At 40.1% G+C, this 12147-nt stretch overlaps 1 protein-coding gene across 1 annotated transcript in view; it reads left to right on the top strand.

The window, feature by feature from the left end:
* TXNRD1 (thioredoxin reductase 1) overlaps positions 1-12147 on the top strand; it is a 52866-nt gene that overhangs the window by 23964 nt on the left and 16755 nt on the right. Inside the window, 6 exon segments of the mRNA XM_045587575.1 lie at positions 2903-3045; positions 3411-3526; positions 5636-5861; positions 8429-8521; positions 9609-9685; positions 10984-11140. Of these exon segments, the coding sequence (XP_045443531.1) occupies positions 2903-3045; positions 3411-3526; positions 5636-5861; positions 8429-8521; positions 9609-9685; positions 10984-11140 (812 nt within the window).

Below are 12147 nucleotides of genomic sequence, written 5' to 3'. Positions count from 1 at the left end.
CTTTCCTCAGACTCTTAGGCGACTGCTTCCTGGGTCTTTGGGATCTTAAAAAGATAAGAGATAAGTATCAGCCTCTGCTGAATGTAAATTTTATTAATAGGGCCAACTGAATATTATTTTAATAGATTCATTAATCAGGTGGGTGGGAAAATATAACTGGTAAATTTGATAAATCTTCTTTCCAGCAAAAGAATGTCTCTGTGACCGTTCTGTTATAATAATAAGCACTGGCTATTTTTTTATGTTGAATTTATTTCTAAATGATATAATAAGGAACTAATAAATGCTCTACATCAGGGGAAGTAAGAGCCACCACGAGCATAGCCCACATCTGAACAGCAAAAGCTCCCTGAATTTCATGGGGGGGGGTGTTAAAATTTAATTCAAGGTTATCTTATTTGTCATCCTTACAAAAATTATCCAACCAATTTAAGTTTTACCTCTTTTGTGTTTCTTCTCCCTTTCCATATTTTAAAGTAGAAATGTACAGTTTTCTATTTACCGCTTGTATTGTCAGCCACAAAAGCAATCCCCGTCTTTGTCGTTAAATCCCTTCACTGTTTCTAAATGGAAGTGTGGAGGTTGCTTATTGTTATCTTCAGCTTTTCTCATTAAGCCTGGGCCCTTCTGAAGCTGGCTGAGGCCTCGCTGTGAGAGCCAGAGGCGCACGGGCTTTGTCCCAGTGGCCTGTCAGGATCCTCCTCTGAGGGAGCAGTAATTACTCCCCTCCTTTTTGTGTTCAAAATGATTGTGAAGAATTAGTGGATTTAGACAAATGTTTATGTCGTTAGGTCTTAGCGGAAGAAGGAAATTTGGAGGTGTCATTTCAGATGAGAATCCCCTAGAGACTGCTGAGTCATGTTCCCAACAGATACCGAGAAGACTCATTTTGCCTTTTTCGAATAGAAACACATCTAATCGCATGTCCTTGAACAAAGAACAGGGCTCAGTTTTCTGGGAAGGGCCTTTGTTGTCACTGCAAATGGCTCCCAGTGTGGTGACGGACAGGGACCTTGGCCAGGCAGCACAGCTGAATCTGCCTGGTGACAGGGGAGTGACACCTGCAGGACGCAGCCTGTGATCTGCCGTTTCCCTGAAGCTCCAAATGGAGACTGTGCACAAAGCGTCCAAGGCCTTAAAAAAATTACTTGAAATCAGTTATGTAAATTCGATGAATTGGTCCTTTCTGGAAGATTTATAGGCTTTCTATTTTTAAAGATTTCTCTCTTTGAATCCTCTTACGTTTAAGAATTAAGTGTATCTGTAAAATATTAAATATTTGGGAAGCTTTAGAGTCCCATTGTCAATACAAAGAAAGCAAGCTCTGGTTTGCAATCCGGGGCTTGCAGTTTGGGATAGATTCTCCTACCACACACCTGTCTTTGCACATACACTGTGTCTGCGTTTGCCACTGGGTTAGTGTGTGGCCTTGGGCAGGCCATTCGTCCTTCATTGGGTTACAGCTGGTAGAGCAGGCCAGTGGAATTGGAGAAATGCTGGCCTATGCCAGCAGATGGGTGAGTGTGGGGTTGTGGCGTATCCAAGTAATATTTGGGAAGGCAGTGCATTCATTAGTTCCTTATTACACCATTTAGAAATTTTTATCCATTGAAGGTGGTGGATTGAGGCATTATCAGAAGACAGGACAGCCCTGGAGAACCGGGGTTCAAGGAATGTTATAACCAATGGTCCAACAAGGATCCAGTGACCACCACCAGCTTGTAGAGTAGGAATTTGGGTTTTACAAGACCAGAAACTCAGTTCCCAGACTGGAATGCAAGGTCAGGACATAGGAGCAGCTAGAGTGCCTTGATGCTGAATCCCAACTGGTGGGCGGAACTTTTAAAATCCTTCTGCCTGATTGAAATCACGCTATAGAGATTGGGGATGGATGATGGTTGGCTAGCCCCTTGTCAGAGGGTGAAGGAACTCGGTAGAAAAGGGAGTTTGAGGAGTTTGGGAATCGGGGGATCTGACGGCAACAAAGGAAGGCTGACTGAGATTGGGTCAGGCCTAATAATTGAATTTGGATTTCTGTCATTGAAATAACTGAACTTGTTGGTGCTGTTATTTAATCTCAACTATGTCTTCTTTTAGAATGTGGTATCTCCTATAGGATTAGCAGACTATAGTTCACTTAGTAGTTCTACAACTATAAAATTTCAAAGTGAATCTTCCCTTTAATCTAGGCCAGTTTTTCTTCTCGGGGGTGTTAATGACACTGGCACATTGGGCCAGTAAGGAACTGTAGTGAAGGATATTTAGCATTACTGGCCCTTGGGCATCCCTGAGTCACTATAACTAAGCCAAAATCACCACCAATAAAATGGTGTCTGGGGTTTGCTTAAATATTCTATTTTTTGTTTATTTTATTTTATTTTTTAAAGAGAAGTAGCCTGGCCAGTGCTGCTCAGTTGTTGAGCATGGACTGGTGAACCAGAAGATCTTGGTGCAGTCAGGGCACATACCTGGATTTGTGGGCTTGGTCCTAGTAGAGGGCCTGCAAGGGGCAGCTTATCTACCAATGATTCTCTCTCATCATTGATGTTTCTATCTCTCTGTCTCTTGTTCTCTCTCTACTTTCCTCTTTAAAATCTATAAATATATATATATATATTTTTAAAAAAGATTCCCATTCATTTCTAGATAAAGAAGAAAAATGTTGAGAATAGTTATTTTAGTCTTACGAATTGCCAGGAAGCCTTGCATTATTTAGTATCCTGATAGCTTTTCTAAAAAGGAAAGAATATTTGAAGACTAAAAGGTGGCTTATGGCTCGAAATGAAGGACTGGCCCTTTTCAACTAAAAACCCTGCTCTTTGTATTCCATGTGAACAGTTTCTGAGAAACGACCTCCGCCAGGCAGGCGGAAGGCTGAGTGTCTGTCTTATTTCCTGTGCAGTGGGACACGACTGGGGGAAGATGACCGAAGCCGTGCAGAACCACATCGGCTCTCTGAACTGGGGCTACCGCGTGGCCCTGCGGGAGAAGAAGGTCACCTATGAGAACGCCTACGGGCGGTTTGTGGGTCCTCATAGGATTAAGGTAACCGCGTGACAGCCTCGGAGCTTCTTTTGGTTTGTGTGAAGCTTTGGTTGGAGGTATGGGAGGCAAGGAGAAGGGGATCATCGTAACGGAAGTGACGGCCACTGTGGCCCAGAGCGTCCTGTGTGGTGATTTTGCCGTCACCTCTCCTTTAGGGCTTTCTTCTGTGGTGTGTAGAGTAAGAGAACTAGATTCAGGGCCACACCATCTGGGTTTGAGTCCTGGCTCTGCTGTTTATTGGCGTTGTGACCTTTAATTACTCAGATATTACCAGATTTATATGAGGGTCAAGTTGGACAATGTGGTGAAGTGATAGTTCTATGTCCTGAGAACTATTAAAAGCGGACATTTTGGTTCCTTTGTAGGCAACGAATAACAAAGGCAAAGAGAAAATTTACTCAGCAGAGAGATTTCTCATTGCTACCGGTGAAAGGCCACGTTACTTGGGCATCCCTGGTGACAGAGAATACTGCATCAGCAGGTAAGGAAAATCCGCAGGGAGAAAAGAAAGCCCATTGTGATTTATGCTTTTGTCTTAAAACCCATTTTGTCCATTTCCTGGAACTTACCGGATTTTTTTTTTTTTTTTTTTTACCATATTTTTGCCCAAAGAGGCAGGCAGGGGTTTGGGGAAAAAGAGAAAAAGAAAATTATTTTAGATATGAAAATATTTAAAAAATTAAAAACTATAAACATTGGTCATCTTACCACCCAGAGTTTACATCACTAACACATAGATGTATGCTTATATTGAAATTTATATATGTGCGAATATATTTTATGAATGTATTTTATAAAACCAGATGGACAGTCACAAACATTTTGTGAAATGATAACATATGCATATTTATAGGATCATCTGTTAACCTTGCCCTTTAACACTTGCAATGTGACACTGAAAGAATGAGAGGATAGCCGAAACCGGTTTGGCTCAGTGGATAGAGCGTCGGCCTGCAGACTGAAGGATCCCAGGTTCGATTCCGGTCAAAGGCATGTACCTTGGTTGCACGCATATCCCCAGTAGGGGGTGTGCAAGAGGCAGCTGATCGATGATTCTCTCTCATCGATGTTTCTGACTCTCTATCCCTCTCCCTTCCTCTCAATAAAATATATTAAAAAAAAATAAAAAAAAAAAATATATATATATATATATATATATGTATAAAAAAAATAAAATATATTAAAAAAAAAAGAAAAGAAAAGAATGAGAGGATGGCAGACCATTTGGTTTATCAAAGCCTGGTCCCTAGTTTCTGTTGTTCAAATGTTTGCAGTGTCAGTGTAGATGGACCTTCCGAAATAAGTGAGTCAAGCAAGAGGTTTTGCTAAGTGATTTATTTTGGTCTATCAAGTGATAATACTGGTGACATTGTTTTTCAGATGTTTTATTATAAATTATGAAGACATTAAGATAGATGGTTGATAAATATGTCCTCTTGGTTGCTTTTTTCCAGAGTATCTTATTGTGTTATAGATTACTATTTTGCAGGGCTTTTTTTTTTTTTTGGTGGGGAGGGGGTAATGATTCATTTCCTCTGTGCTGCATAGAGGGGCAGCTCAGATGGCACCTGTTGTCTTTGTTGTTTTAAACAGGCTCTCTTCTCAAAATTTAAAAAATTCATTTTCTAATGCTTATGTGATTTCACTTATATATTCTATATTCTTCATTCAGCAAGAAGATTTTACTTTTTTTAAAAAAATATATTTTATTGATTTTTCACAGAGAGGAAGGGAGAGAGATAGAGAGCTAGAAATGTCGATGAGAGAGAAACATTGACCAGCTGCCTCTTGCACACCCCCTACTGGGGATGTGCCCGCAACCAACGTACATGCCCTTGACCGGAATCGAACCTGGGACCTTTCAGTCCGCAGACCGCTGCTCTACCGCTGAGCCAAACCGGTTTCGGCAGATTTTACTTTTTGTAATTGGCTTTTATATATAAAAACTGTATGTTGAGTTTTTCCCCACTCTTGATAATTGGTATTCCAGATAAGAAGGACCAGACTTTCTACCTCAGAGAGAGTGGGGTGGTGGGATGAGGGTTTAGATTTTCAAATGTAGGATATGAAACACAGTAGTGAAGAATTGTTCCAGGCAATTCAGAATCAGTTTGTTGACCGTGAGTTGGACTATGGTCAGAAGTTACATAATTTGCTGTGCTTGGCCCCAGGGTAGATTGAGCTACTCCCCAAGCCACTAGGGCAACAAAGGGAGAGTCTAAGACCTTATAAAAACTTCTCATATTATATATATATAGCTAATTAAATGTTCACATTTTTTAAATTGATTTTATACAGAGAGGAAGAGAGAGGGATAGATAGTTAGAAACACTGATCAGCTGTCTCCTGCACACCCCTCCACTGGGGATGTGCCCGCAACCAAGGGACATGCCCTTGACCAGAATCAAACCTGGGACCCTTCAGACTGCAGGTCAATGCTCTAGCCACTGAGCCAAACCAGTCAGGGCTAAATGTTTACATCTTAAAGGTGTCTCGCTCATAAGAAAGTAAAAATATTTGCTTTGATTTAGTCATTATTCCCATGAACATTTTTTTATTTTTGCCTTTCTTTTTACAAATCTCATTTCAGTGATGATATTTTCTCCTTATCTTATTGCCCGGGGAAGACCCTGGTGGTCGGAGCATCCTATGTCGCTTTGGAATGTGCTGGGTTTCTTGCTGGCATTGGTTTAGATGTCACTGTTATGGTACGATCCATTCTCCTGAGAGGATTTGACCAGGACATGGCCAACAAAATTGGTGAACACATGGAGGAACATGGTGTCAAGTTTATAAAACAGTTTGTACCAATAAAGGTAAGTGGAGTTGCCTGTAAGTTTGTTGGTTCTGTACACATATTAAAAGTTAGGAAATAGATTTCTATAGGTGATAAAAGCATCCTTTCAGAATTATAAACCATTATGGACACTATTCCTCAATTATGTGGTAGTGGTTTGTAAACTTGTACCTACCTACCACCTAAATAGGTTTGTTCTTATTTGCAGAATAATAATTTCATTTCCTTCTCTGCTTTCTTATCTTTGGTTCTCTTCTATTTAATACTTTATCATCTTTGGTCTGTTATACTTTGTTCCTTCATACATACCCGTGATTAAATAAGAGTTCAAGACTAGGCTGATTAAAAAAAAATTTCCTTTAAGACATTTCTTCTAGATGTACAGTGGAGTCAATAGATGTGCTGTATTATTCTGGCTTTCCTGCATACAATCACCTATTTTGGTTAAGTGGGTGGCCTTTTTTGCTCATTGCATCTTCTCTTAAAAAGGCTGAACAATATGACAAGTTATTGGGGCTTGTTAACATTACCACAGATGCTTGATATGTAAGAGTGGCAGATCATACTTTGTGTATCTCAGATTAATAGTTTCCTTTAGTGCAGGTGAGGATGGAACTGTTTTGTTAAAGTTAAGGAGTTTTATTTGTTATTTTTAAAATTGCTTCGTGGGTTACCATAGGTTCATTGTGTGACCAGGAATCTCATGGTGCTGATGGCACACGGAGCACTGAGGCCAGAATGGCGTGGATTAGATACCGTTCTGCCCGTTTCTTGCCTTATGACTTTGGGGGAATTAATTAACCTCTCAGAGCTTCAGTTTTTTTTATAAAATTGGGATGATAATGGCACCTATCTCAGTTCTTGTGAAGATCGCATTAGCTTACAGTTAGATAGACAGTTCTGGCTCAGAGTACGTCTAAGATGAATTTATCTCATAATATTGTAGTGAGGATTAAGTAACAAATGTCCTGAAGGTTTTCAGTACTTATTGCTGTAGCTGTTTTTTAGGGAGTGGAGGTATATGATTAGAAAACAACAGCTATCAGTAATGCCATACTGATAAGGAAAGCAACATCTTTGTTTTTTTTGTTTGTTTGTTTTTTTTTAAATAACATCTTAACATCTGGGGAGTTGTGGGCCCCTTTGAGGACCTACCTGGTGAAATAAACCTGTGTCTGTATACATAGCATCTTGCTGAGGTTACCAGGTGTCCGGTTCCCCAGAGGCTAGTGTGCCGCTTGCTACATTATAAAGCGACTGAGTGGAAGAAGTCTCTGCAGAGAGGAGGGATAGAGTGCATTTTGGGCAAAGAACAAAGTATGAGCAAAAATGCTATTGGGAATAAAATTGTCCTAGATACAGAAATTGTTCTAGCCGAAACCGGTTTGGCTCAGTGGTAGAGCATCGGTCTGCGGACTGAAAGGTCCCAGGTTCGATTCCAGTCTAGGGCATGTACATTGGTTGCGGGCACATCTCCAGTAGGGGGTGTGCAAGAGGCAGCTTGTTGATGTTTCTCTCTCATCGACATTTCTAGCTCTCTATCCCTCTATCCTCCTCTCTGTAAAAAAAAAGAAATTGTTCTAGAAACAGAAAACACATGACTGGAACAGAACAGTGAGTGAGGCAGGAAGGAATTAGAGGTGGATTGAGGCCCTTATCATTTGTAAGCAAATCTAAGCCGTGGACCAGTTCAGCTTTTCTCCAAAGGTTAGAACATTAAACCGTAAGTTAAATGGGAAAGACATTTCTTACCTGTATAAGAAAGCAGGGAGTTCAAGAAGGAAATCCTGACTGCCTACTAGATGTTGAAAATAAAACCAGTCGTGACAGTTTTCCCACACAGAGCAGTTGCATTTTAGAGGGAGGGTAGACTTTGCAGTTTACTTTTATGGATTTCTCCCAGTAAGTATTTCACAGATTTGGGTGTCATTCAGAGACAACAGAATTCACTGCATACTCGCAGAAGTCTCCAGAGAGTAGGGTTTCTTAGTCATTGTCACCAAGTTGCCATTGACATCTGTGTGTAGTAGGCTAGTATGTTCCATCTCATCATAGCACAAGAACTAGGACTGCTCATTCCCTGTTATACCCTTCACTGGAGGCAGCCCCTAGTGATGACAGACAGACACACCTCCTTGCCCACCATGGTTATCTGTATCATGATCAGCTTACTCATGTCTATTCTTTGTTAGAGCTGAGCATCTGTAGTCAAAAGAAGAACCTCTGAATATCGCAGCAGTGGCTTTCCAGGGGATTAGCGGTTCTAGGTGACTTACAAGACAGTTAGTCATTGGTTCGATTTTAGGGATTGTGGTCTGCTTTCTCGGGCTTTCCCTTTCTCTTTTCTCTCTGAATTCTGCAGAAGAACTGTTTGACAGAAAACCCCTCTAGCAAACATTGAGCAGCAAGAAAAGGGATTAATAAGAGAATCACATTATCCTCATGATGTTAGGGTGAGGGAGATGGGACACGAAAGACCTTTCAAACCAGATTTTGTGTCAACGTCGGGTGAACCAGACAGAAAGGGAGAAAGTAATTACTTGATACATGTCTTTATTGTTGAGTAAAACCTTATCACTTTTATAGATTGAACAAATTGAAGCTGGGACACCAGGCCTACTCAAGGTGGTAGCTCAGTCCACCAATAGTGACCAAACCATCGAAGGAGAGTACAATACGGTAAGGAATGAATCCATTTTAGATTTCAGATTTCTCCACTGTAACTTACTAATAAAATACTATTTGCTAAGTGGCTGTAAAAGAGCATCAGCATTTTTAAATGAGCTAGAATTTCTCTGTCCCATGTTCTTCCCTTTCAACTCCCCAGTCAACCATGTTATTTTTCTTTATTGATTAAGGTATTACATATGTGTCCTCATCCCCCTATTTCTCCCCCCACCCCAGCCCACTCATGCCCTCACCCCCCTGGTGTCCATAGGTTAGGCTTAGATGCATGCATACAAGTCCTTTGGTTGATCTAGCCCACCGCTTTTAATGTTTATAATAACTGAATTCAGTCATAGGCTATGCTGTCTTTGTCTTTAATCTTGTCTAGATTAATTGAGTGATTGTTAACTTTTTTTTTTTTAATATATTTTATTGATTTTGTACAGAGAGGAAGGGAGAGAGATAGAGAGTTAGAAACATCGATGAGAGAGAGTCATCAATCAGCTGCCTCTTGCACACCCCCTACTGGGGATATGCCCGCAACCAAGGTACATGCCCTTGACCGGAATCAAACCCGGGACCTTTCAGTCCCCAAGCCGACGCTCTATCCCACATGTGTCAAACACAAGGCCCGCAGGCCAAATCCGTCCCGCCAGGCCTTGCAATGTGGCTCGCACTGCGCTGTCATCACTGCACTCCGCTGCGTTTCCATCACAATGACAGTTTATGACTGTTCAGTAAACCATTTGGCCCGCGATGTAGGCTGGATTTTAGAGTTTGGCCCCTTCTCTGATTGAGTTCGACACCCCTACAGTCTATCCATTGAGCCAAACCAGTTTCGGCAACTTCTTTTTTCTTAATAAGAAATGAATAAGGATTTCTGCTATATCATGTTTGAAGGCTTTTTTTTTTTTTTTTTTTTTTTAAGATTGTAATTTGTTTTAACTCTTGCATTATTTTCATAATGAAATTTCTTCCCAGGTCTGGATAAGTCAGGTTAGCTTAATAAGCAGAAAAAATAATGATTAAATAACTCATGCAGAGCCTTTTTGTTATATTCACTACATATATGTCAACCTTTTTTTTCTTTTTTCTTCAGGTATTGCTGGCAATAGGAAGAGATGCTTGCACAAGAAATATTGGCTTAGAAACTGTGGGTGTAAAGATAAACGAAAAGTAAGAAAAAAATCTTTATTATATCTTATTGAATACTATTTCAGTATTTAGAATATTGATTAATGCTGGAGTTTTGGATTTTTAAAGTTAATTTTTATCATAGTTGGAGAGTTCCCTTTTTTAAGTTCAGAAGAAGTCTCTCAGCTCCACTCATAGTATTTTCTGTTTCTTTTTTCTTCTCAAAATCTAATTGAGAGCTATATTGGTTTGCTTTTTGTTTCCTCAATGCATATGTGTGCAGAAAAAGATCCAGACTCCAGTTCATTGTAGGAATATGCTTTAGCTTCACTCAATACGTGGATTTAAACTATGTTTAAAGTACCAGGTTTTACGGTCACTAGGACTAGGGTGGTCTCTACATTTCTAGTGACAGCTGCAGGTATGAAAACTTATTTCTTCAAGGGTTTTAACAGTTAAAGTCCTTCCATTTCTCCCAATTTTTTTTGGGGGGGTGGGGGGGAACCAGAATTTTTGGTGGCTTTGTTTGACAAGGCTTAAAGAAAAAAAGTTAGAGTCCTTTGGACCATACTCCTGCACCAGATAATTGAGACTCTGGTGTCTGCTCAGAGGAGCAGCATGGGGTATTTCCCAATATCGCCTTTCTTACGTCCAACTAGAAAAGCACCTGCTGTGAACAGAAGCTCCCTCGGAGTAATGGCGAGCTCTTAATCCTTGCAGGAATCACATCCATTCAGAAGAAGAGATTTCTAATCTTACTGTGAAGATTATTTTTTCTTGTTTTTTTTCCCCATAACTGCTAGCTGGTTTCCAATTGGGTCTAAGGCTTAGATTTCATATAATGTTAATAGTTATTCTGTACTTACTGTGAGCCATGGACTAGGGTGCTGAAGGCTTTATTCACATTCGCGTTCAATCCTCACAGACCCTTACGGTAGATAGAGATGGTATTCTTTTTCTTCCTACCATTATCCCCATCATCATTATTCCCATTTATAGGTGGGGGAATGAGGCTGAGAGATAGTAAATAGCTCTCCCAAGATCACAGAGGTAATAACTAACAGACCTGGTTATTACAGTTTATAATTCTCATTCTTAGCCGCTGTGTTCCATTTTTTCCATTCCCAGGGTTTTTTCTATCAATTTTCTTATTCCTTTACTTTTCAGAATAGCAGCGAGAATGGTCTCTAAGCTTTTATTTCCTCTGAAATAAATAAAGTTGTTCTGTGTGTTAATACATTAGAACATTGTCCTCAGCTGGACTCATAATGTTGGATTTCTGTGGGATAAACGGGATTTTGTTCTACTCAATGATGTTTTTTAACGGGATCAATTTGCAGGAATGGAAAAATACCTGTCACGGATGAGGAGCAGACCAACGTGCCTTACATTTACGCCATTGGCGACGTTCTGGAGGGGAAGCCGGAGCTCACCCCTGTAGCCATCCAGGCAGGAAGGCTGCTGGCTCAGAGGCTCTACGCTGGCTCCACAGTCAAGGTGAGCGACACTTTACCCGCTGAGACACTGTTTTTAATGATATGCCCCGTTCTCCATGTAGGGATAGTTGGGAAGTTTCCTGGGTCTTGAATAATTTAGTTACTTTGATGATGGCATCCCAAGATGTGCTTTATTACTGAATTCCAAATGACATTGTTAAGAATGCTGCACTTTTGTGATTTTATTCAGAAAATTGTCACTCCTGGAATTACTCTAAGAATAAAATGAGCTTGATTAATCAAGTTTCAGCACTGTTATGTTCCATATACACATAGTAGTTGTATTTAATATCAATGTTATTATTATCGAGGTAAGGGATCTTGTCGCGGTGCCTATCTGGGGCATGAGGAAGGATTTGGGGATCTCGGGAATAATGCCAGTGAGCAGAGCTGCTTAAACCAGTGTGCAGGCTCTATTTCCCTGTCCTCCTAAAAATACCTCTTCTGTGCTTAGGATGTTGAACGTGTCCTATTAATAACTGAGTGTGGTTTTTAAAATCAATGAAATGAAATGAAAACTCTTAGGTATGTTTTATGGGACCAGTATTGGTGAGGATTATGTCTGCTCATGGTGATTTTCCTTGGAGGGCAGGGAGAGAGGGGGGGTAATGGAGAGTGACTGCTAATGGGTATAAAATTTCTTTTTCTGGTGATAAAATCTGGATTAGATTGTGGTACTAGTTGCATACTTTGTGACTATACTGAAAACCACTGAATTGTAAACTTGGAAAAGTGAATTTTATGGTATGAGAATTCTATTTCAAATGTTAAAAAAAAGTAAGGGAGGGAGGGAAGGAAGAAAGCGAGGAAGGAAACACTAGGACTAAGAGAGAACAACACCCAAGTGAGAAAGAAACTTGGAATGGGGTGGGGAAAAGAGGTCTCCCAAGGCTAAAAAAGAAAATGTTTTATTTTGCCTTCGTTTTCTGGAAGATATTTTTACTGTATATAGAGTTCTAGATTTACAGTGTTTCTTTAAATATTTCAATGATTTTTCCATATTCTTGT

The sequence above is a fragment of the Pipistrellus kuhlii genome, unplaced genomic scaffold, assembly GCF_014108245.1.
Source record: "Pipistrellus kuhlii isolate mPipKuh1 unplaced genomic scaffold, mPipKuh1.p scaffold_m20_p_3, whole genome shotgun sequence".
Taxonomy (NCBI): domain Eukaryota; kingdom Metazoa; phylum Chordata; class Mammalia; order Chiroptera; family Vespertilionidae; genus Pipistrellus; species Pipistrellus kuhlii.
This window is presented reverse-complemented; position numbering and strand designations above follow the sequence as displayed.